This window comes from Cyprinus carpio, unplaced genomic scaffold, assembly GCF_018340385.1.
Source record: "Cyprinus carpio isolate SPL01 unplaced genomic scaffold, ASM1834038v1 S000000171, whole genome shotgun sequence".
NCBI lineage: Eukaryota > Metazoa > Chordata > Actinopteri > Cypriniformes > Cyprinidae > Cyprinus > Cyprinus carpio.
The window spans coordinates 45961-72672 of record NW_024872922.1 but is presented as its reverse complement, the minus strand read 5'-3'; the positions used below and the strand labels follow the sequence as shown (position 1 = coordinate 72672).

Here is a 26712-nt window from a genome sequence, read left to right as displayed (position 1 = left end):
ATATTTTTATGCTAATAACTTTTGAACCGTAAGCCACAAAATGAAAATTCTTTTTTCCTCTGAATCCTTGGCTCAGGCCAAGTCGATTGAACCCCGAAATTCAAAAATCGCAAGGTTTAGTATTTTTTTCGCTATTTTCAATTGTTCAAAAAACCTACTTTTTCGAACTCGTCCTAGACGGTTAGTCCGATTTTCACGAAAATTGGCTCAGATCATCTTCAGACGATGCCGGCAAAAAAGTTATGGAATTCAAGTTGATTCGTCCAACCGTTCTCGAATACCACGCGAAAAAATTCTACGAAAAAAGCACGCAAAAATGCTTCTGAGGCTATAACTCCGCAACGGTTTGGCGTATTGAGACCAAACTTGGTGTGTGTTATAACAAGCATGACCTGAGACTACCTGCAGTGTTTCGACGCAGCGCCACCTAGTGGTCAGGAGATATGAAAAATGCATATTTTTGCTTATAACTTCTGAATGGTTTGGCCAAAAATCACAAAACTGGTCTCTTTAGATTCGGTGGGTCATGTCGAGTCGAATGATATCCAATTTTCCCGTGCCAGCCATTTTAGGTGTCGGCCATTTTGAATTTTGTTCTAAAATGCTGTATTGTTTGAAAGCATTATCGTATCATTACAAAAATAATTACAAAAATGTTTGGCTCCATGCCCTGAAGCTACTCAAAAGTTTGGTGGCAGCGCCACCTTGTGGTCAAAAGTTATAATGAAATATCTTAAAATGCTAATAACTTTTGAAAAAATTAGACTATTGCAATGAAAATGGTCTCGCTATATTCTTTTGGTCATGTCGAGAACATCGATACCAATTATGCCAAAATTGGCCATACTTCCTGTCCGCCATTTTGATTAAAGTTGAAAACCTACTTTTTCGAACTCCTCCTAGACCGTTAGTCCGATTTTCACCAAATTTGGTTCGGATCATCTTCAGACCAAGCTGACAAAAAAGTTATGGATTTCGTGTTGATATACGAAACGGTTTTCGTTTAGCGCATCAACGAATTTGTTCGTAAGATGCCAAAATACATCTGAGGCTGTATCTCGGCAAAGCTTTGACATATTTGCACCAAACTTTGTATGTGCCATTGTCACCTCGCACTGACCATGCCACATTAATTTGGTAACAGCGCCACCTATTGGTCAAGAGTAATAAACCACTCATTAACCATTAATAATTACATTTATAAAAAATGCTAATAACTTTTTATTGCATTAGCCTATTGCAATGAAACTGGTCTCAAAATATTCCTTGGCTTATGCCGACAACATAGATACCAAATATGCCAGAGTACGCTGAACTTCCTGTCCGCCATTTTGATTTATGTTGAAAACCTACTTTTTTTTTTTGAACTCCTCATCAACCGTTGGTCCGATTTTCACCAAAATTGAATCAGATGATCTTCAGACTGTGGTGACAAAATGTTATGGATTTTGTATCGATAGACAAAACCATTTTCGCATACCGCAGCGACGAATTTCAGGCATGATGCCAAAATGACACTTCAGCCTGTATCTCTGCAATGCTTTGGCATACTGACACCAAACTTTGTGTGTGCCATTGTCACCTCACACAGAACACACCCAAATCATTTGATTACAGCGCCACCTGTTGGTCAAAAGTGATAAGCCATTTAATCAAAATACTAGTGCTTGTATTTATGATTTTTCCGCCATTTCAATTGCAATCATCCTAAAATTGCTGTAATTGCTCATTGTTGCATTTGGTGTGATGCTCCATGCCATGCCATGCTTAGCTCCTCAATTTGCTTCCGCTGCTCAATTGCTGCTGCGCTGGAGTGCTTAGGCCCCCATAATTGCTGCTTGCAGCTATATTTCTTCTTCTTTCTTCTTCTTCTTCTTCTTCTTCCGCCGCAAGTCTATGGCAGCCCATAGAACCGATTGCGGGAAAGTTGTATAATTTGGCACACTGATAGAGGACAGTCCCAGAATTAACTATAGCAAATTTGAAGTCTCTAACTCCAACTCTCTAGCGCCACCACTTGTCCAAAATTTCAATATTTTTATGCTAATAACTTTTGAACCGTAAGCCACAAAATGAAAATTCTTTTTTCCTCTGAATCCTTGGCTCAGGCCAAGTCGAATGAACCCCGAAATTCAAAAATCGCAAGGTTTAGTTTTTTTTTTTTCTATTTTCAATTGTTCGAAAAACCTACTTTTTCGAACTCGTCCTAGACGGTTAGTCCGATTTTCACAAAAATTGGCTCAGATCATCTTCAGACCATGCCGGCAAAAAGTTATGGAATTCAAGTTGATTCGTCCAAACCGTTCTCGAATACCACGCGAAAAAGATTCAACGAAAAGCACGCAAAAAATGCTTGTGAGGCTATAACTCCGCAACGGTTTGGCGTATTGAGACCAAACTTGGTGTGTGTGTGTAAACAAGCATGACCTGAGACTACCTGCAGTGTTTCGACGCAGCGCCACCTAGTGGTCAGGAAATATGAAAAAATGCATATTTTTGCTTATAACTTCTGAATGGTTTGGCAAAAAATCACAAAAAACTGGTCTCATTAGATTCGGTGGGTCATGTCAAGTCGAATGATATCCAATTTTCCCGTGTCGGCCATTTTAGGTGTCAGCCATTTTGAATTATGTTTCAAAATGCTGTATTTTTTGAATGCATTATCGTATCGCTACGAAAATAATTACAAAAATGTTTGGCTCCATGCCCTGAAGCTACTCAAAAAGTTTGGTGGCAGCGCCACCTTGTGGTCAAAAGTTATAATGAAATATCTAAAAAATGCTAATAACTTTTGAAAAAATTAGACTATTGAAATGAAAGTGGTCTCCCTATATTCTTTGGGTCATGCCGAGAACATCGATACCAATTATGCCAAAATTGGCCATACTTCCTGTCCGCCATTTTCATGAAAGTTGAAAACCATACTTTTTCGAACTCCTCCTAGACCGTTAGTCCGATTTTCACCAAATTTGGTCGGATCATCTTCAGACCAAGCTGACAAAAAGTTATGGATTTCGTGTTGATATACGAAACGGTTTTTTCGTTTAGCGCATCAACGAATTTGTTCGTAAGATGCCAAAATACATCTGAGGCTGTATCTCGGCAAAGCTTTGACATATTTGCACCAAACTTTGTATGTGCCATTGTCACCTCACACTGACCATGCCACATTAATTTGGTAACAGCGCCACCTATTGGTCAAGAGTAATAAACCATTCATTAACCATTAATAATTACATTTATAAAAATGCTAATAACTTTTTATTGCATTAGCCTATTGCAATGAAACTGGTCTCAAAATATTCCTTGGCTTATGCCGACAACATAGATACCAAATATGCCAGAGTACGCTGAACTTCCTGTCCGCCATTTTGATTTATGTTGAAAACCTACTTTTTCGAACTCCTCATCAACCGTTGGTCCGATTTTCACCAAAATTGAATCAGATGATCTTCAGACTGTGCTGACAAAATGTTATGGATTTTGTATCGATAAAAAAAAACGTTTTCGCATACCACAGCGACGAATTTCAGGCATGATGCCAAAATGACACTTCAGCCTGTATCTCTGCAATGCTTTGGCATACTGACACCAAACTTTGTGTGTGCCATTCTCACCTCACACAGAACACACCAAAATGATTTGATTACAGCGCCACCTGTTGGTCAAAAGTGATAAGCCATTTAATCATAATACTAGTGCTTGTATTTATGATTTTTCCGCCATTTCAATTACAATCATCCTAAAATTGCTGTAATTGCTCATTGTTGCATTTGGTGTGAAGCTCCATGCCATGCTTAGCTCCTCAATATCACTCTGGAGTGCTTGGCCCCGTAATTGCTGCTTGCAGCTATATTTATTATTTAGGGGCCAAGCACCGAAGGTGCGTAGGCACCTATTGTATCCGTTGGCATCTTTCTTCTTCTTCTTTTCTTCCTTCTTCTTCTTCTTCTTCCGCCGCAAGTCTATGGCAGCCCATAGAACCGATTGCGGGAAAGTTGTATAATTTGGCACACTGATAGAGGACAGTCCCAGCATTAACTATAGCAAATTTGAAGTCTCTAACTCCAACTCTCTAGCGCCACAACTATTCCAAAATTTCAATATTTTTATGCTAATAACTTTTGAACCGTAAGCCACAAAATGAAAATTCTTTTTTCCTCTGAATCCTTGGCTCAGGCCAAGTCGAATGAACCCCGAAATTCAAAAATCGCAAGGTTTAGTTTTTTTGCTATTTTCAATTGTTCGAAAAACCTACTTTTTCGAACTCGTCCTAGACTGTTAGTCCGATTTTCACGAAAAATTGGCTCAGATCATCTTCAGACCATGCCGGCAAAAAGTTATGGAATTCAAGTTGATTTGTCCAACCGTTCTCGAATACCACGCGAACAAATTCTACGAAAAGCACGCAAAAATCCTTGTGAGGCTATAACTCCGCAACGATTTGGCGTATTGAGACCAAACTTGGTGTATGTTATAACAAGCATGACCTGAGACTACCTGCAGTGTTTCGACGCAGCGCCACCTAGTGGTCAGGAGATATGAAAAATGAATATTTTTGCTTATAACTTCTGAATGGTTTGGTCCAAAAATCACAAAACTGGTCTCATTATATTCGGTGGGTCATGACGAGTCGAATGATATCCAATTTTCCCGTGTCGGCCATTTTAGGTGTCGGCCATTTTGAATTATGTTTCAAAATGCTGTATTTTTTGAACGCATTATCGTATCGCTACGAAAATAATTACAAAAATGTTTGGCTCCATGCCCTGAAGCTACTCAAAAAGTTTGGGTGGCAGCGCCACCTTGTGGTCAAAAGTTATAATGAAATATCTTAAAAATGCTAATAACTTTTGAAAAAATTAGACTATTGCAATGAAAGTCATGTCACTTTATTCCTTCGGTCATGCCGAGAACATCGATACCAATTATTCCAAAATTGGCCATACTTCCTGTCCGCCATTTTGATTAAAGTTGAAAACCTACTTTTTCGAACTCCTCCTAGACCGTTAGTCCGATTTTCAGTAAATTTGGCTCGGATCATCTTCAGACCAAGCTGACAAAAAGTTATGGATTTCGTGTTGATATACGAAACGGTTGTCGTTTAGCGCATCAACGAATTTGTTCGTAAGATGACAAAATACATCTGAGGCTGTATCTCTGCAAAGCTTTGACATATTTGCACCAAACTTTGTATGTGCCATTGTCACCTCACACTGACCATGCCACATCAATTTGGTAACAGCGCCACCTATTGGTCAAGAGTAATAAACCATTCATTAACCATTAATAATTACATTTATAAAAATGCTAATAACTTTTTATTGCATTAGCCTATTGCAATGAAACTGGTCTCAAAATATTCCTTGGCTTATGCCGACAACATAGATACCAAATATGCCAGAGTACGCTGAACTTCCTGTCCGCCATTTTGATTTATGTTGAAAAACCTACTTTTTCGAACTCCTCATCAACCGTTGGTCCGATTTTCACCAAAATTGAATCAGATGATCTTCAGACTGTGCTGACAAAATGTTATGGATTTTGTATTGATAGACAAAAACCGTTTTCGCATACCACAGCGACGAATTTCAGGCATGATGCCAAAATGACACTTCAGCCTGTATCTCTGCAATGCTTTGGCATACTGACACCAAACTTTGTGTGTGCCATTCTCACCTCACACAGAACACACCAAAATGATTTGATTACAGCGCCACCTGTTGGTCAAAAGTGATAAGCCATTTAATCATAATACTAGTGCTTATATTTATGATTTTTCCACCATTTCAATTACAATCATCCTAAAATTGCTGTAATTGCTCATTGTTGCATTTGGTGTGATGCTCCATGCCATGCTTAGCTCCTCAATTTGCCGCTGGAGTGCTTGGCCCCGTAATTCAGCTGCTTGCAGCTTTGCATTATTTAGGGGCCAAGCACCGAAGGTGCGTAGTCACCTATTGAAAAGTCTTTGGCGTATTATTCTTCTTTCTTCTTCTTCTTCTTCTTCTTCCGCCGCAAGTCTATGGCAGCCCATAGAAACCGATTGCGGGAAAGTTGTATAATTTGGCACACTGACAGAGGACAGTCCCAGCATTAAACTTTAGCAAATTTGAAAGTCTCTAACTCCAACTCTCTAGCGCCACCACTTGTCCAAAATTTCAATATTTTTATGCTAAATTCAAAAAATCGCAAAGTTTAGTTTTTTCGCTATTTTCCAATTGTTCGAAAACCCTACTTTTTCGAACTCGTCCTAGACGGTTAGTCCGATTTTCACGAAAAAAGGCTCAGATCATCTTCTGATGATGCTTGGCAAAAAGTTATGGAATTTCAAGTTGATTCGTCCAACCGTTCTCGAATAACACGTGAAAAAAATCTACGAAAAGCACGCAAAAATGCTTTGTGAGGCTATAACTCCACAATGGTTTTGGCGTATTGAGACCAAACTTGGTGTGTGTAGTATAACAACGCATGACCTGAGGACTTCCTGCAGTGTTTCGACGCCAGCGCCACTAGTGGTCAGGAGATATGACAAAATGCATATTTTTGCTTATAACTTCTGAAATGGTTTTTGGCCAAAAATTCACAAAACTTGTCTCATTAGATTCGGTGGGTGATGTCAAGTCGAATGATATCCAATTTTCCCAAAATGTCGGCCATTTTAGGTGTCCGCCCATTTTGAATTTTGGTGTGTCAAAATACTGTATGTTTTTGAAGTTTCAGCATTATCGTATCATTACGAAAATAATTACAAAATATTCAACGTTTGGCTCCATGCCACTATAAGCTTCACTCAAAAAGTTTTGGTGGCAGCGCCACCATTGTGGTCAAAAGTTATCATGAAATATATTAAAATCATATGCTAATAAACTTTGAAAATGAAAAAAATTACGTACTATTGCAATGAAAGTCTATAACTTTGTCTCTATAGTTAATATCATGGGTCGTGACGCGGAACATCCGATAATCCAATTTATTCCAAACATTGGCCATACTTCCTGTCCGCCATTTTCCTTAAAGTTGAAAACCTACTTTTCGAACTCCCTACTAGACCGTTATTCCGATTTTCACCAAATTTGGACGGCATCATCTTCAGACCAATGGCTTGAGCAAAAAGGGTGATGGAGTTTTCGTGTTGATATACCTAAACGGTTTCCGTCAGCGTAGCGCATCAAATTCCGAATGCTGTTTCGTAAGATGCCAGAACAGCATCTGCCTGCTGTATCTCGGACAAAGCTTTGACATAATTTGCGAGCCAAACGATTCTATAGTGCCAGATTGTCACCTAAATACACTGACCATGCCACCATGGTTTTCAATGATTGGTAATTTTTCCAGCGCCACCGTACTTGGTCAAAGATTAATAAACCCATTCAGAAGCCCATTAAGCGTCCTGCAATGGCCCGAAGGTTTTATATGTGTTTGCCTTTCAAGAGTTTTTTTTGAGTAATGTTAAACTGGTCTCAAAATACCCCCGGAAGATTATGCCGGAAAAAATAGATAATAAATATATACCTGCACGCAGCCGTGCGGGCCTCAGCCATCAGTCAATCGCCACCCCTGTGGCATCGGAAAACTGTGCCCCCGGGCACATGCATTTACAGTACTCTCCTGGCAGCGGTTTTAAAAAGAATTCGGCAATTAAATGGTTAATCCAAACCATCAAGACTGTGAAAGATAACACACAGAACAATATCAAAACTTTAGTAACACTTTTAATATTTCAGTTATTAACGTGGACTCTATTAGAACATAACAATAATTATATAGCATGTCAATGTAAGTTAATATTTAAAACTTAAAAAATTTTTAAAAAATAATAATAATCTGTGTTCACTAATTAGTTAATGCACTGTGTGAACTAATATCAGCAAACATGTCATACAGTGATGTGAACTAGTATTCTGTTCATGTTTAGTTTTAATGTTTTTACTATTGTTAACAAATTGAGACTGTTATTATTAAGTGTTTACTGAACCAGGTATTGAGTTACTACCAACATTGCCTAATTATTAGGCATGTGATATTGTGAGTATTTTCTAAGCACATTTTACAATTCCAAACGACATCAATCTTAATAACTACGCATTAACTTTGTGTTTAATCACATTTATGAAGTGATATATAATTGTCCATGAAGGACTGGAAGAGAAAAACGCTTTATTATTAGGGTTTTTTTTTTTTTACAGATGAAATGAGCCAAAAAAAGAGTTTTTTGGGGCTCAAAAAAAAAAAAACTCAACTGAAAAGTCAAAAATTCTTAAATCACCATGAGAAATATTCAACCTTAGTTGCAATCAGACAATGCAAAATTAAGACCTGACCCCTTGGACAAAAAATGCGGACTGGGACAGGGGGTTACAGTTTTATTTTCTTCGATTCAGTTTATGTACTGGGACATAACTGGAATATAATATTTTTTTACTGGATAGAGCATTAACTAACATAAAACAGATTGTTCTTTGGTTTAGTTCAGGTTTAGTTAATGCATGTATTAACGTAAACCAAAGCGAGATTACTTTATAAATTGTTTTGCAACACTTTCATGATCTATAAAACCATTTCTTCGCTCAACAAATTAATTTAATGATGTCTATCCCTATAAACATTTGTGAAATTATTATATAAAACTATATTACCAGTAAAATTCATTAGCTTTTAAAAATATGCATTAATTTTTCTTTGAAATATTATAAAAAATTAAAAAAATCCTCACAACACTCTACAACAACAATTAAAAAAAAATAATACAACCAGCGCCCATCTGGTGGTGGCCATGATTGGGTATTACACACTGCACGTTTGGTGTTGCTATCTGAACCAGTCAGAAGTGAAGTGCTTCAATGGAGCGCTGAAGAACAGAATAACACTGGGCATATGTCACTACACTAACTCCAGTTCTTAGACACTCCTGTCCTGTAATCTCGTATTTTTTCCGAGCCCATGTTAATGGATCAGAGCATTCACACTGCGTTCAGAATAGGTTAGAAATAGAAAGGTGGGAAAGAATGAATATCCATGAGCATAGAGAGTTGTGAGTTACACGGGACCCCCGTTTGAGCAGAGGAAAACTCGGTTTTAAGATGCGTCCCTCACTTCGAGCGAAATCAGCATGTATCTGAGCACGCGTTTCTGGTTTTAGCGTGCCAACAGAGAGATTCGCGCGTTCCGAGAGCGGCGTCTCGCTGCTGCTTCTGCACCGCATACACATACTGTCGCTCTCGCTGCTGCTTCTGCACCGCATACACATACTGTATGTCACACTGCAGACGGAGTAAACGTGTGAACCTGTATAATGTATAACAAAAAATCTATTTCAACACCTGAGGCACCGCTACAATGAGCTCTATGACCAATGCGTGACAAGAAAACATCCCGCTAATAATTCAGCACTCCTGAATATAAGGAGTTTTTTCACTTCCAGCCTTCAAGGACAATTATATTTCACTCATAAAAGATTAAATCACAAATGTATAGTATTTTATTAAAATTGATGTTATTAGGAATTGGTAAAATGTGCTTGGAAAAAAAAATATCACCAGAATATCATGTGTACTAATTATTATGCACTCGTGTGAAAAAAGCATTTTTAAAACGATTTTATTGATCTATAAGCATTTGTAAAATATTTTTGACTGCATTATCAGCTTAGTCCCTTCATTTAATGAGCTGAAACTGTTTACTGTTACATCCATGAGATTGTGTAAATTCAGATAAATGTCATGCTCGCAGGATGTATGTCATGGAATGGTACAGTAAGTTTCAAATTAATTACAGAATAAAAAAAATATAAATCCACGTATGTATTTTTAAAAGATAACTTTATGTTGCAATTAGCATAATTTACTGACATATTTATAAAAAAATCATGTTTAAGCTGGTGAAAAAAGAAAAACAGCAACACACAATTACTGATATTTTTTTTCTTTTCACAGTGATTAAGAGTTAACTTTCTCTTTCTCTCTCTCTCTCTTTGTCAGCTGGGCCCTCAACCCCCCCCCACGCCCCCTTCCACACACTCAGTCACCAACAAAAAAGTCAGTCACTCAGCCCTCCTTCCCTCTCCACACAGAGAGAGAGTGGCCTCAGAGTGAATAAGATGTTTGACAGTTTTTTTACCCAATTTTCTGTGTCCATACAGTCTTGTAAAAATCGTGAAACTATGCATATTTCCTCAGAATGACTTGTTTCTATGAATGAAATAGTTTTTGAAGTTTTTACAAACTGCAATTAAATAAAGACGGTAATGTTTTGCATACTGCAGTTATTTCAAAAAAATCACCATGCCTTAAAACCGTTCAAGCTATCAAAATCCGATATCCGCAATTTAAGTTCCTCAATGTTTTGGCATCATGTAGAACAAAGTTTACGGGTGTGTATAGTGTACTTCTCTCCTCTAGGCTTGGTATGCATTAATTCCACAGCATACTGTGAAGATATACTGTAATAGACATTTCCTGCTTGTCATTTTTAAGCCTAATTTACTAACATATGCCACGGGCAGACCGTTTGAGATATCAAAAAATCCCCTGGCAGCTTTTCATCCCCCAATGTCTTTGAGATCATATTCACTGAGTTTCGAGGCAAACGGTTGAAAGTCCTCAGAGTATTTCAAATTCCAGAGCGTGCTTTTTAAACAGTCCTGAATAGCTGACTTCCTGTTGGGCGGAGCCCATGACGTGAGAGGCAAAGTTGTTCGGCTCAATGAGATCTATAAGTATACAGAGTTTCATTTAAATACATGCAAGTATGTGTGAGCTATGGTTCAAGATTTCTGACTGTGTTCCAGGGGGCTGCAGTAGAGCCCCTATGCCCACGCGGGTCCCAGCCTCTGTGGTGTGTCCTGATGGCTGCAGGTTCCAATGTATGTGCCACCTTTCAAGAGTTTTTGAGTATTTTAAGGCCCCAAAAACCCCCGGGAAGGTTTAAGGGAAAAATAAAAAAAGCTAAGAAGAAATATAGCTGCAAGCAGCGATGGATACATGGTGCTCGGCCCTAAATATAGTCAAGCAGCATATGGCCCGAGCGCCACCAGGGGTGGCATCAGGGAAAACTGTGCCCAGTTGTCTTCAGGATTGCTTGAAAACTAAAGGTAGGTGTGACTGATTAGAGTTGGAGCTGAACTTTGCAGTACAGTCGATCACCAGTAACAGGATTGGGCACACTTACTTTAGCAGTTTGGATTTAAGGGATACAGCAATGAAAGGGTTAATCCAAACCATCAAGAGACACACACACACAACACAATATATAAAACTTGAGTAACACTTCCAATAAGGTTTCAGTTATTAACATTAATTATATTAATTTACATAAACAATAATTGTCTAGGGGTGGGCGATATGACCAAAATCTTATATCACGATATGATAAATGAATTAGTCTTCATTGTCTAAGTTATGTACATCTATCTATCTATCTATCTATATATATATATACGCATAATCATTAGCATTAGCATTATTTGTTTTCTTCTTATTCTAGTTACAAAAGTGATTTAGTCAAGAGCAGTGAGAGATTTTCATGAATGGCAGACAGGACGAATATTGGACAGCTACTCCTTTAAGACCGAACTCCAGATCCAATATACTGTTATATATGCGCTTTCTCTACATAACTGTTTACAATCATTTAAAACCTAAATGACTGTGTTTATGAAGATACTTGCATTTTGACGCATATAAGTGTTTATGCAATCGTTCAAAGTCAATAAAGCCGACAAAAATGCTCCCGAGCTCTATTAGCAGCTGATGCGGAGCTCACGCACTCCTCTCACACAGAAACAGAGACAGCGCCACAGCATATAGCTCTGTTTTTGTGTTTCAACGGCCTAAAATCAGTACTTAATACATTTAAAAAAAAAAATAATATTTTTGTTTTTATGTTTGAGCTTATATATCTTTATTATCATAACAGTCTGAGTAATTCTGATTCTTGAACAGTAAACTTTGAAGTGTAAGCTTTGTGAACATATGTTGATTATGTATCTAGTCAGAAAGACTCATAAGCAGAAACCTTATATTTTTTGGTATGTAATTTCTGTCTCTATGCCGAAAATGGGGTATACTGGTAAGGGGTCAAATTGCAGTGCTTAAAAACGCATGAAAACATTAAGTTTTCATGACCAGGCGCACAACAACGTGACATGAGCGCGCCATGCTGTTATTCACGCGTCTGTCTGTCTGCATACACGTGTAATGCATGTGACTGCCGTCATTCAAATAATGAAAACGTATTGCCGTAAACAATGTATTTTGCGGCACCACAAAATAAACGATAGAGCTCAATATGAATCGATAGACTTTTAATTTCGTCCATCCGATTTAAATCGCCATATCACCCAGCCCTAGCATTTAATAATGTGACTCTCTCTCTCTCTCTCTCTCTCTCTCTCCAACACACACACACACACACACACACACACACACACACACACACAAAAGAATATATATAAAATTCTTGTAACACTTTTCATGATATAACCATTTTTAAAAATACTTTTAATGATCTATAAACATTTGTGAAATGATTATATAAAACTATATTACCAGTAAAATTCATTAACTTTTTAAAATACATATTATTTTTCTTTGAAAGATTTGTATAAATGATTTAAATGCTCTATGTGTTTCTACAATAATTATTTAAAAGTAATCCTATAGCTCCATCTGGTGTCCATCACTGGTAGTAAAAAATGCATGCTAGATCCAGAAGTTATGATAGTTTTAATTTTATGCTGGCTCCTGAACATGATAAATTTATGAAACTTACTGTGTTTTCTAAGAATGACTTCTACTACATATGTAAAAAATTATGAAGGGTTAGAATAAAGAATTCAAAAGATATAGGAAAATAACTGTTGCATTTTTTAATGTTACTTTAATAAATCGCTATGGCCACACCGTTCAAGGTATCCTAAACCCGTTCGCAATTTAACATCTTCAGTATATTGGCATCATGTTGACAAAGTTTGGTGTGTATAAAGTAATTCTCCTCTGTGGAGTATGCATTAATTCACAGCCATATTTTTCCAAAAATCCACATTTAAACCAAAATAGCCGACTTCCTGTAGGTCGCAGCTGATGACTGTAAATTAGAAAGTTGTCCGTCTTGATAAGAACAATATATATACCAAGTTTGGTGTCTGTAGCTAAAACTAACCCCCCCCACTTTTGACAAAAGGTGGCGCTATAGAGTGCCTCCTCCACGCCCTTCCATGTGCTTTTGCCATTGTCTAGCTATCATTAATACTGATATGTGTTTTGAGTTTCATGTAATTCTGAGCATTTTATCTGCCTCAAAATCACTAGAACAGAATATTCAAGATTGACAACGTTGCCATGGCAACACTATATCAGATATCAATATCCCCACAACAGATTTACATCGGCCGTGTTTTGTCATTATTCTGATGAAGATTGAAGCAAATCGAGTAAAAATAAGATGCTGAATTCAAAGCATTTTGAAAATGACACACTTCCTGCTGCCAGTTGGTGGCGCTATAACTTTGACTCCTAATAGTCACATCTATGCGATCGGCATAATACATCGAACAATCCGATGAAGTTTGATCTAAATCAGAAAATGTATGTGGATGTTATTAGACATTTCCTGTTTCTCATTTTTTGCCCCTAATTTCAACGCCTCGCCACGGACAAACCGTTCGAGATATCAAAAATCCCCTGGCAATTTTTCATCCCCAATGTCTTGAGATCATGTTCACCGAGTTTTCGTGGAGAACGGGTGGAAAACCTCAGAGGAGTATTTCAAATTCCAGAGCATGCTTTTTTTTGAAACAGCCCTGAATAGCTCACTTCCTGTTGGGCGGAGCCTATGACATAGAGCGCGAAAGTTGTTCGGCTCAATGAGATCTATAAGTGTACTGAGTTTTATATAAATACATGCAAGTATGTGTGAGCTATGGTTCAAGATTTCTGAATTTGTTCCAGGGGGCGCCGTAGAGCCCCTGTGCCACACCCCGGGTCCCAGCCTCTGCGGCATCCTGATGGCCGCAGATTCCAATGTGTGCCAATTTTCAAGAGTTTTTGAGTATGTTAAGGCCTCCAAAAACCCCGGAAGGTTAAAAAAAAAATAAAAAAAATAATAATAATAATAAGAATAATCCTTAGAAAAAAACAAGAGGGCCCTAAGCCCATTGGCTCGAGGCCCTAATAATCCTTCTGAGGAAACAAGAGGGCCCTGCGCCCATTGGCTCGGGCCCTAATAGTAATAAGAATAATCCTTACAGAAACAAGAGGGCCCTGCGCCCATTGGCTCGGGCCCCTAATAATAACAAATAATCCTAAGGGAAACAATAGGGCTCTAACAAGAGGCCCCGCGCCCATTGGCTCGGGCCCTAATAATAATCCTTAGGGCAGGTGTGTCAAACTCAATTCCTGGAGGGCCGGAGCCCTGCAGAGTTTAGATTCAACCCTAATTAAACACACCTGATCAAAATAATCAAGTCCTTCAGGCTTATTTGAAATCTACATGGTATGTGTGTTGGCGTAGGGTTGGAACAAAACTCAGCAGGACTCCAGCCCTCCAGGAATTCAGTTTGACACCCCTGCCTTAGGGGAACAAGAGGGCCCTGCGCCCATTGGCTCGAGCCCTAATAAGGCATAGTGAACCAACACTAAAAACAAAGTTGCCTAATACAGCATACATGTAACGCGTCATATAGCCTTTATTTGTATAATTACATCACAACCGTTTTGTATGTTATTACAAGCAATCTCCACATTCTCACCACCATTCATAAAAAGTTAGGAGGACTACACGCTTCAGTGCGATTCTACTCATTTGGCACTTTGAAGTACTTGAAGCTGCAGATGGCGCCGCATAAGCTTGTGCAGCATTCTCGGGAACATTCGTCTATGATGGTTTAGAAAATATAACCTTTCGCAGTTTATTCAGTTCATAGGCCATTTCGGAATAATATAAGCATACAGACAAGTAACAGTAGTCTTAATCATTCAGTCAGTACTAAACCAAATATATTGTATTTTGTGTTTTATAATTTATATATAAGGCAACAATTAATTTGATATTAAGAACAATGTGTCTCTAAAACAAATAAATGAATAAATGCATGTTTTAAAAATGCACATTGAAGTAGACATTGCATTTTTAATGTTCTTAAAGGAGATGAGTTGTAATGATATGTATTTTTCCAGCGATATCCAAACACTATGATTGTAATCTTGGACATTCCGATATTGGCTCATTTTAAAACCGAGATCTAAGGATATTCGATGTCCATCCAGGCCGAGCAGGAAAGCCAGGCTGGTAACAGGGGCCTTGATTCTATTATCCCTAACTCTAATAAATTATTTCAAAAGCACAGAAAATACAACCAAAAACACCCCAAAAAAACAACTAAAAGACAAATAAAAAAATCGCTCTGGAAAGATTTAGGAATATCAAATACATACATAGAGTAATAACAATAACTTCATAAAATCACAGGTTGCAACATAATATGCAACTAATTAAACAATCAAAACACAGTGCAAATGTGTATATTGGCACCTCAGATAACAGGACAAATTAAATAAATAAAAACTCTAGAGCAGAACTAGAAACAGAACATGAAAGTACCTCTGCCTTTCCAAAAGGCAGCCTTTTGAAAACTCTTAAACAAGCCAGTGGGATGGTGGGGGGTAGAGGGACTACAGTTGGGAGCTGTCAGAGGAAGAGACTACTGCCCAAGTGTTGAAGGAAGAAGGTCACGGAGTGGTGGTGTCGTGAAGAAGAGACCACTGTAAAAGTAATTATAGGGTGTCATGGCAGAATGGCATAGTGGGATGCCTTGATGGAACCGGAGCAATGGAGACCCCATTGTCGAATCCTCAGGCTGTGCAGACCAGACAGAAGGCCAAGGCAGAGAGATCAGATGGCTTGATACCAAGATGGGATGTAACCAGATGACTGGACAACCAGGGTAATACAGCAGGGCTTGAGGGCCTAGTGGATGTAGAAGATCTGCAGACACGAGGAAGAGCCAGTGGGAGTGTTGAAGATGGTGGGCTGGAGGGATTGAGTACATTGGACCCAAATGATTTTGAAGGTATTGGCAGAGTTATTTTATTTTAAAAAATGTACTAAAAGTTGTTTAGACTTATGAATAGTGTTCTCATAGTCCTAAAAACTCAATAACATACATTAAGAAACAATAATGTACATGTGAAAAACATATGCAACGAACAATATTTATAAATAATAATTATACTCACATCATGTATCTGTAAAGATGTCTTGTTTAGCAAAACTGGGAGGGAGGGATGCTTTGATGGAGCCCAAAATATAGAGAGACTGTGGAGCCATGGATGAGGCAAACCAGGACAGAGTTGAGTAGATTGAAGACCAAGGTTGAAATCAGGAAAGCTTGGGGGGGGGGTGGAGACCAAGATGGGTGCCAAACTGCTGGCGGACCCAGTATAATGCCACTGGACTGGAGGGCCAAGGTGAAGACAGAAGATCGGCAGACTGAGGTGGAGTCGGTGGGAATGATGAAGATTGCAGAGCTAGAGGAAATAAGATGTAGGCATACTTGTTTTGAATTAGAAAATAACAGATGATGTGTATTGTGCTCGTACTCCTACAAAACAGTAAAAAAAGTATAGTTGTTTATTGTAATTTTATGCAATGTTTAAGCAGATTAACAAATAATATACATATCAAAAACATATGCAAAATAGCATTTATATAGAGCAAATATGCTTACATTAAGTCTCTGTGAAGATTTTTTTGTTGAGTAGAATGGCAGAGAAGATGTCTAGATGGAACTAGATGGTTGGAGATCCACTTGGATCCAAGGACGGAGAAGACCAAGTCAAAGCCAGTTAGTAATGGTGGAGATCAAGACGGAGCAAGTGACACTTGAGTGGACCTGAGTGACAAAGTGGAGATGGAACAGATCTGTGAATGAGATGGAGCCAGTGGTAGTGACGAAGATGGTGGAGGTCGAAGGATGTAGGACCCCAGGGCAGCTGAAGGATTGGAAGGTGCATGCATATCAATTGTTTCGAACTAGGGGTACAGATGAGGTATAGTTTTTGTCTTAGTCTTACAACACAATAAAAAAAATTTGTCATTTATTGTAGTTGTCTGTAAATATTAAAATATAACAGAATACCCATATTGAAAATCAGAATTTCATATAACATTTAAATAGAATTTATAAATAATAAAAAACAGTCACATCAACTCTATCTGAAGAAGATTTATTTATTTATTTTTGTTCAGCAAGAATGAGAAAGTCGGATACCTTGATGGAGCCAGATGGATGTAGTCCCATTGTGCAGCCAGGAGATACAAGACTAATGAACAGTAAGGAAGCCTGGACACTAATATGGAGCTAGAATGCTGGAAAACAAAGGTTATGCTGCTGACCAGAAGTCTGGAAGTATGTTGCGGAGCCAGGGAGATGACAGATCAGGGTGCAGTCAGAAGGATCAGGGACTCCGTTGGAGCAGTGACAATGACAGGGCATAGCATTGAAATCAGAAGCCAAGGTTGCCAATGGCAATAGAATTAAATCAACATGAAACAAACTAAACAGCTTTGCAAACTGAGACAAACAATATCAATGAACTGAAGAGTTGAAATACACAGAGATAAAGATGAACTAAACTAAACACAAGTGAACATAATTGCTAACCAAGGAAACATGACAATATACTAGAAACTTGCAGCTCAGGAGAAAAGAACTAAACACAGAAACTATAAACGCAGTAAAAATTTAACAAAATGAACAACAAAATAGGATTCCAAAAACAGAACAGAACATGAGAAATCAAAGAATAATGGTCATGCCTAATGGCTTTGTTGACCTGGCTTAAGCTTGAACCAGCAAGTTTTGAGTTCTACACTTGAGGTTCGGCTATTATGCAAAACCACACCAATGGGAATTGCCACTCATAGTTAAGTGCATTGAATAATGTTGATATAAGTAACAAATATATCACTTGTAAATGCAGATATAATTTTGTTTACATTGCAGTTACAACTATACCTACAAACAATTCAATAAAAAAAATGAATTGAATATATATTGTATCCACATTGAAATACAAACTGTAATAATAAGGGGTTCTTTTTGGTACTTCTGTCCTGTTCTTAACAGTTTCTGCCGTGAATGACGTCAAGGAAGTACGCTTGTAGTCATGATTATGTAACACGTCTATCATCCTGTATTATTTTGTAATGTCCTCAACAGATTTTCTACAACATAACAAAACAAAATTATGTTATCAATTGTTTTAAACATAATTAATAATGAATAACATCAAAATAAAATATGAAAAACAGCATTATTAAAAAAAATTTAAGTACTCACATCAAGTCTCTGTTTAGTAGCATGATTTTAGTGAAATCCACTCTTTGTTCTTTTTGTTGTTTGGTGCAAGACATGGAGGATGTTTTTTTTTTTTTTTTTTTGTGGATAATCAGATAGTCAGTAGAAGGTGCTCTAGATGAGTTGTAGTGTCCTCATAGTGTAGGGTCCTCATAGTCCTACAAAACAATAAAACAACATTTTGTTGTTTAATGTATTTTATGCAATATTAAGAACACTAAGACTTTTCTGCTGAGTTGTTGCATACCAGATGGTAAGACATGAAATGTTCTTTTTTGTTTTGGAACCAAGAGAAGGTCACTTCTTTTTAACCCAGGTGAAGGATGATATGCTAATATTTTAGTTCAGTTGTCCATAATCTCCAGTTTGTTTTGTGGCTTGAGAAAGATTTTTCTTTTGTAGACTGTGAAAGTAACACTACAGTTACAGGCATCTTACATTTGTTTTTTAAATCATGATTTACTAAATTTATAAATAAATCATCTCTACACAAAATTAATAATGACATTACATCATAAATAATTAAAACAGTGCTATAAGTAGAAAACATGCAAAGTACTTTAAAGCATGAACATAGCTTGTTGGATGCCATTCTAAATACCTGTTCAGAACTGGTCCACAAAAAAAAAAAAAAAAAAATTAAAAAAAAATAAGAATAAGAGCAAGACTAAAGATTAAAAATGTCAAATTATGCCATTTGAAACCCAGAAACCTGAAGACCCCAATATGAAGGTCTAGCCTCCTCTAAAGGTAAAGCTATGGCCATGCTATGAAATAACAGCACTAATCAGTGTGGTTTTGCATAATAGCCATAACTTGCTGATTCAAGCTTAAAAAAAAAAAAAAGAAAAAAAAAAAAGGAAAAGGAGACTGGTTTGGCTGACATAAGTTTAAACAAAACTTTTAAATTATTGCACAAAAAAAAAAAAAATACAGTCAAAACATGGGGGAAATGAATAAAATACAAATATATTATATTGCCATTTACTGCTATGAATGGAATGGAAATTAAAAAAAAAAGAAAATGACATAGCAAAATTAACCATTGTACTGGTTTAACAATTAAATAAAAAGTGTTAAATTGACAATATGTTGTACTCAAAATCCATTCCTGTGGCTATGAGTTATGGGGTTGATTGGCACAGCTAAAAACAAACATATGTGTGACCCTGGAGCACAAAACAAGTCATAAGTAGCAGGGGTGTATTTGTAACAAATAGTTAAATAGTACTTTACTTGCCTAACATGGTGACCGTGTATAACATGGAATTATGGTTTGATTCCATAGAGGGAACTTGAAAAATGGCTAGTACATCCAAGGAACACAGCATGTGAGCGCAAATTACCTATTTCCTACTTGAGGAAGAAGTGATGAAAAATTAAAGGTTTGCTTGAATCATAATTAAATTGATTTTTTAAAGGTTGCAAAGATGCAAACTTAAAAAGATATAAAGCCTGTACCAATCAACCCCTGTGTCAGCCAACCCAGTCTCCAGTACCTACCCACCCTAGGGAGCCGCCTCGTTTTATGTCTTGCCTCCCTACCCCCCTCTCCCCCCACTGGCAGGCCGAAGCTTCACACATATACTTATACATATTAGATCACAACAGTGAAATGAGTATTGCCTGATGAAAACTATAGTAAGTTTGCACAACATTGACACTTATGCCTACTATATCTTTTGTATAAACATGGTCTATTAAGGTTCCTTTTTCTGTGGTTGGATTTTGTACATGTTGATTGTATCCATGTTGTTCCATTAATTTCATAACTGTAGATGAAGTAACAATGTCTTCATTAAAGTCTCCCATTATCATTTTCTTTCCTGGATGCTTTTCTATCTCTTCAATAACATGTAATAGCTGCTGTCGAAACTTGTCAGTTTTATATATATTGGGGCCTATACAAAAGTGCAGCAATCAAATTGACATGTGGAACTATAAAATATAAGCATTCTAAGTTCCAGTACTCAGGAGTAAAAATATTACACTCAATTTTCTCAGAACAATACAACCCAACTCCACCCCCTCTCTGATGTTTTAATTCAGTATAAAGAGCTGTACTGTTGTCATAACACTTAGCTCTTGGATTGTGCTTGAATACAAATTCTGGTATTTGTGGTTCTTGTGCTTTGTCATCAGCATTTAGCCAGGTTTCTGTCAAACAAATACAATCAGCATTCATTAAAACTGTATGTGCAAGAACATCCTGAAAATGAGCTTTGATACTTTGTACATTAAGCAATGCTAATTTGAATCTACCAAGTGATTCAGTGAAACTGTCCTTTTCCATAGACAATTTTGGCATATCTTTCATAGCCAACTCAATTTTGTCATTACAAAATATGGCAGACTCTTTAAAGTCCTCAATTATTAATCCACTAAGAGATCTTACTCGGCTCAATGCAACATATGCTTGCCCTGCTGTAAAGATTTTCTTAAGTGATACAACAGCTCTGTCTACTGTGAGTCCTTGCACTTTATGAACTGTGCACCCTGCCAATCTGAGAGGAAACTGACGTCTTATACCACCATCATTTGTGACTTGATCTTCTTGTACTTCAATTACTGTTGAATTTTGGGAAAATCTCTGGGGGTTTTTAGATCTCTGAATTTTACCGACATTTGGATCATCAAACTCCACATGTATAGCTGATGGAAAATCATCATCATTGCTTTGACTTTCAGTTATGTAGTAGACAACTGTACCAAACGCTCCATTGACCAGACCGTCAGCAACATCAATATTTTTTTTTAGCATAACCCTTGCTCCAATACCAAGGGAAACACATTTAGACAAAGATGAGTTGAAAACTTTCGTATGAAATCCAACTTTACGTTCCATTCGTCCAGTTTTTGAATTTTTGACATAAGATTTAGCATTTATACTGATTGCCTCTGGGCAACATTCATGTAGCCTTTCAAAATTATATTTATCAACTTCAGCATTTGTAGCAAATATGTGAATATCATTACACTTCTCTCCAGTTTCACATTGTTTTAACATAGCAATGTCATTAGTTGAAAGACATTCCTTTTTCTTATGTACTCTCAGCCGATTTAACATTTCAGCAAAACTTGGATCTTGTTGTCGAACAACTTTAGTTAGTTAATTCAGCAAGTATCAAATCCATGGATGTATAGACAAAAGACGAGGGTTTCCAAAAAGGGAGTAGTCCATAGACACTTCATCGATAATTACAAAAGACGATGGTCAAGTACCCAAAAATTTTTTTGTGCGTAATGAGTTTATTTTGTCATCGCTAAGAGGCTGATATGGCAGTCTGACATTTGCACCAATTGCAAGTTTATTATGTATTGTTCCCCCTCCAATGCCAAAGCTAGCAACTCCAGTTGAAGCTGTCAGAAGTACAGTAATGTCATCAGGATTATCAGAAAGCTGAGATAAAAGTCTGCACGATTCATATTGAATTGCTTTAATTAGATGACTTTTTCCTGTACCTGCTCCACCAGTAAGAAATAATCGAAATGGTTCAGGGTTTTGTCCAAGTACTTTCTGTAGACACCACTTTTGCACTTTGTAGAACACAGCAGATTGTTCCTCGTTTAATGATCTTAGTAAATTCAATGCCTCATCTCTAGGCATCATAGTGTGGTTTGTTTCAATGGTACACACAGTTTGAGGGTTAGCTATAAGATCTGGAATAAGTTCTTGACTGTCATCTTCATCGACCAATAATTTATCCTTCATCAGTTCTATGCATTCATCACGCTGTTTTTCGGTTTCAGGACATATCTGGGCCCAGGCATCTTCTAAATCAATATCCTGCTCCAAAAGCTGTTTAGCTTGTTCTATTTTATCACTTTCCTTTTCAAACAATGCTCTGTTGCCATCAACAATTAATTTGACTTGTTTCACTTCAAAACCAATCTTTATGACACCACTGATGTAAAACTCCTCATCTGTGTCATACTTGCTAGGCTTCAGATCAGAGTCATCATAATGTGGTAAGAAAAGCTGCAACAATGAATGATAATATTTTTCTGGATCTTTTGTGGGGGAAAACCTTGGATACCTCACTACTGCAGGTTCAGTGCGTGTCCTCCGCTTTACATGGCCATTGTTGTTATTGAGTTTAATCATTTCATTTTCTGCTGTTTTGTTTTGTGAGGAAACCTCTGATTTTGTCAGAACTCTGTACTCAGAACAAAAACTGGCAAGACACAGATTATCTAGAGGTTCTTTCTCTGGTCTGTTCTTGTACCTGTCAATGACACTTGTCATCCAAAAATTGTTTTCATCATCTGACTGGTCATTTTCCACTTTGTTTTGGAGCATATGCAAAGGCAAACTCATCTTTATAGGATTTTGTCCTATTGGAATAAATTGTACTTTACGGGAACATTCCTTCAAATGCATGCCTGTCAGCCTGTACACTGCCTCTTGAGCAGAAATTTCTCTGTTGTGCAGATAGATGGTTCCCAACTGTTTTAATGATGCTTTAGCATCAAGATTTCCATTCATAGCTTCATTTTGTGCACGTTGAAGCAGAAGTCCCATTTCTTGTTCAGCTTTTGTAATGTAACTAAGTATGTAGACCACTACAGAAAAAGCATCTGTAACATACTGAATATCCATATTCCCTTGCCAAGCACGCAGTAAATCTTTGTTATACTGATTTATCCAAACATCTTTTGGATTTCTTTTCAAGACAATACTTTTCTTTTTAGAACATTCATTGTATGCTTTTTCAAACATAGTTTGATTAATCCCAATAAATGGCAAAAATTTAAAGCGGTTTTCTACTTTCTTTATAATTGCACTTGCTGTGGTATCTTCACTGTTGCCTTTCAACTCATCTGCATTGTTTCCTCTTGTAATGAAAGTCAGACTAGATGGTGGTCTTGGAAAATTAAATCTACAAACTGTATTTTTCTTCCGACATGTTTTTGAATGTCTTGTACTGTGCTTCTGAACAGTGTTCACTGTTTCGTAAAGTACAGTGTCATTTTCTGGTGGTATCTCACAAGTGATATATGTGTCAATAAAGTCAGCAACCAGAGCATCATTGTCTGCATCATGATCATTGAGCTTCGGAGCATTTTCCACCCAAAACAGACAGTGAACATGAGGAGAACCACGTTGTTGAAATTCAACACGATAAAAGTAGTCTTTTATCTTGCCAATAGGCTTTGCTGGTGACATTATGACATTTTTAAGAAAACAATGCCATCTGTGATCAAACATCCTTGCTGCAGTTACAGGATTTCGTCTTATGAGTCCACATTTTTCAGACCAGTCAAGCTCATCAACATTTATTTGTTTCCCTTCTTGCTTAATAAAAGTCTTCATCATTTCAGGCCATCTCAGATCAGCAGAACTAAAAGATGCAAAGAAAGTCGGTATGCCTAGTTGTCTGATCAGGGCAAACAGATCTTTTTGCGTAGACATCCAATAGGGAGGGGTCCCTCTCACTGGTCTTAAGAACTTATATCCTTCATCATAATTTAATATTCTTTGCAAGGAATCAGAGTTTGTTAGCATATCTGCTGTTACTTTTAAGCAATTTTTCTCAGAGCCTTTCCTCAGTGCAATTGAGACATTGGATACAATTTGATCGAGTTCTGATATATATTGCGCATAAAAAAGGAAGTCTGTGTTCTGTGCAAAACGTCCATCTGCATTTAGTATTCTTGCATTCAAGTATCGTGACAATGTGATTTTTTCCTGTCTTTCATCATGAAATGTTGGGCCACCAGTAGGATAGAGAACAGGGAAACACTTTGCCTCATTGGATTTATCAGATAGCAGTCTAATAGGACTGTTACCTTCACCTGGTGCAACATTTAGCACATCATGAAAATGTTGATCAATTATTTCTGAACCCAGATCAACAGGTTGCAGCGATGTATCTGACAAAAGACCACTTTGTTCTTTAATATATGTTATGTCTTCCTCTGGATCATCTTTAACTACTTTCTCATCTTCATTTTTGTCTGTTACATCTTGTTCCTCCATTTCAAAATCATCATCACAATTCTCAACTTCATCAGCTGCATTCAAAGAGTTTATCCACTGCTCATTAAACTCCACATCATTATACCACTTATTATGTCTCACCAAATAAGACAGTGCATGTCTGACACGATCAGTGCTGACATATTTATATTCATAATGGCCTTTATATGTCAATTTCCGTTTCAGTTTTATTTTTATCATTTGATCATCACATTCATTACGTGGAAGAATATTTGAGACAACTGCAGTATTAACAGGAATAGAAACAACCGGCCCATGACAGCCTTTCTGTTTTCCACGTGGAAGACAAAGCAACTTCATAAAGGAAATATTGCGTGCAATAAGATGTTCCTCCAATGAGTTTAGACCTTTTAGTTCTTTTGGAATGTCCACCAAATGCATGTTGTTGGCAATACTCTCTTCAGGCAATCTTCCACCCAGAATTTTACGATGGCATGTATAGCAAATCCACAATTTACAAGCTGGATTACCTGATAACTGGCATCTATTTTCACATTCAGTATTGCATATGTGTAAATATTTTGTAATACATCTTTCAGCCAAATCTGTAATTTGTTGACCTCTGATTTTATAGCAATCTCTTTTACATTCAATAACCTGTTTTCTGAACAATAAACGATGACAAACACTGCAAACAAATTCTGGGCCTGTACTGACTTCTTGATGAAACTGATTAATAGTGAAATCGATATCTTTCTGTCTGTCCTTCTGTTTTGCAGACATTTCAGCTCTTTTTTGTATTATACTCATTCTGAAATTTTCATTGTCATGATATTTCTTTTTAGAGTATTCACGTACGCTTGCTTTAAAGGTGGGGTTTTTGCTGTATTTATTCTTTGAATATTCACATACACTTGCTTTAAAGGTTGGGTTTCTGCGATATTTATCCTTTGATCTTTCACATTTTGACTGTTGTACATTATATTGTTCTTATATTTAGCTCTAATATTTTCCAGTTTTTTCTTCTTAATACTGTCTTCACAGTATTTCGTTCTGATCCTTCAAATTTTCTGCCTGTAAACCTGTCACAGTATTTCGTTCTGATGTTCTCAATCTTTTTCTGCCTGTAATCACTGTCTTCACAGTATTTCGTTCTGATGTTCTCAATCTTTTTCTGCCTGTAAACACTGTCTTCACAGTATTTCGTTCTGATGTTCTCAATCTTTTTCTGCCTGTAAACACTGTCTTCACAGTATTTCGTTCTGATGTTCTCAATCTTTTTCTGCCTGTAATCACTGTCTTCACAGTATTTCACAGTATTTCTCATCTCTGATGTAATCTCTTCACAGTCTTTTTGATGTTCTCAATCTTTTTCTGCCTGTAATCACTGTCTTCACAGTATTTCGTTCTAATGTTCTCAATTTTTTTCTGTCACTGTCGTCACAGTATTCGTTCTAATGGAGTCTGAAGCTTGCGGTCTGTGGGTATTGCTGACGGTCTCTTTTACTTTTAGAATACTCTGCTATGTCATTTAATTTCCTTTTTCGCAAATTGCGAGTTGTGCTCTGATCATCCACTTCAATGTTACATGCTTTTTGAACATACATTTTTCTTGATTTTTTATGTTTAACACAAGTAACAACTTCATAGTGATTTCCATTGCAGTGCTGTCAAATAGATTGCATTATCTGTAAAAACACCTGTTCAGTTAGAGGATGTGTGCATTCCCATCTGTCATCATTAAAAGTCATTACATTAATTTTTAAAAGGTCAGCTGCACAAAAATAATTCCACATGACTGCCCCACGTTCCAGAAAACTTCATTTTAGACTGTGTCAAATAATCTTTCACTGATCTATACTCTTCTCTTAAAATATCTCTCAACATTTAGAACTTTTAGCTTCAAGATGTTTCACAAATCTGCACGTCTAATTATCAAGTGTTTCTCTTGATTGCCACACACTGAGTGTGCTATTGATCTAAACATGCAATTACCATCTGATTTAATGGATTTTGTTTTGCATGGTACTCCTAAAGAACCAAAATGTGTGCCTTCAACACCAATGCTTTCATTAGTCAGTCGTAAACGTGCACACAAAGCATCCTGATCTGCAGACATTAAAGGTTGGAAACTGAACTCAGTACCTACTGTATCTCTAAAAATTATGTCATCATCTATTGATAAATGAGCGTCCTGCTCGGCAGACGTTACAGCTTCGCAAATGCGCTCAGCAGGCCTACCTACTGTCTCTCCAATAAGACGTCATCATCATTGCAACTTAGCGTCCTGATCAGCAGGCTGGAGACTAACTCAGTACTGTCTCTCCACTAATTACGTACATCATTCATTGATAAATTAGCGTCCTGATCGGCAGACATTAAAGGGCTGGAAACTGAACTCAGTACCTACTGT

At 37.2% G+C, this 26712-nt stretch overlaps 1 protein-coding gene across 1 annotated transcript in view; it reads right to left on the bottom strand.

Annotated features, from left to right (window-relative positions):
• Positions 1 to 25626, bottom strand: part of LOC122142829 — a 61481-nt gene extending 35855 nt beyond the window's left edge. Inside the window, exons 1-3 of the mRNA XM_042753888.1 lie at positions 25382 to 25626; positions 21581 to 25110; positions 20621 to 21463 (exon numbers count right to left, since the gene is read on the bottom strand). Coding sequence (XP_042609822.1) covers positions 20621 to 21463; positions 21581 to 25110; positions 25382 to 25626 — 4618 coding nt within the window. The remainder of the gene's footprint in view (positions 1 to 20620; positions 21464 to 21580; positions 25111 to 25381) is intronic.
• Positions 25627 to 26712: the final 1086 nt, after the last annotated feature.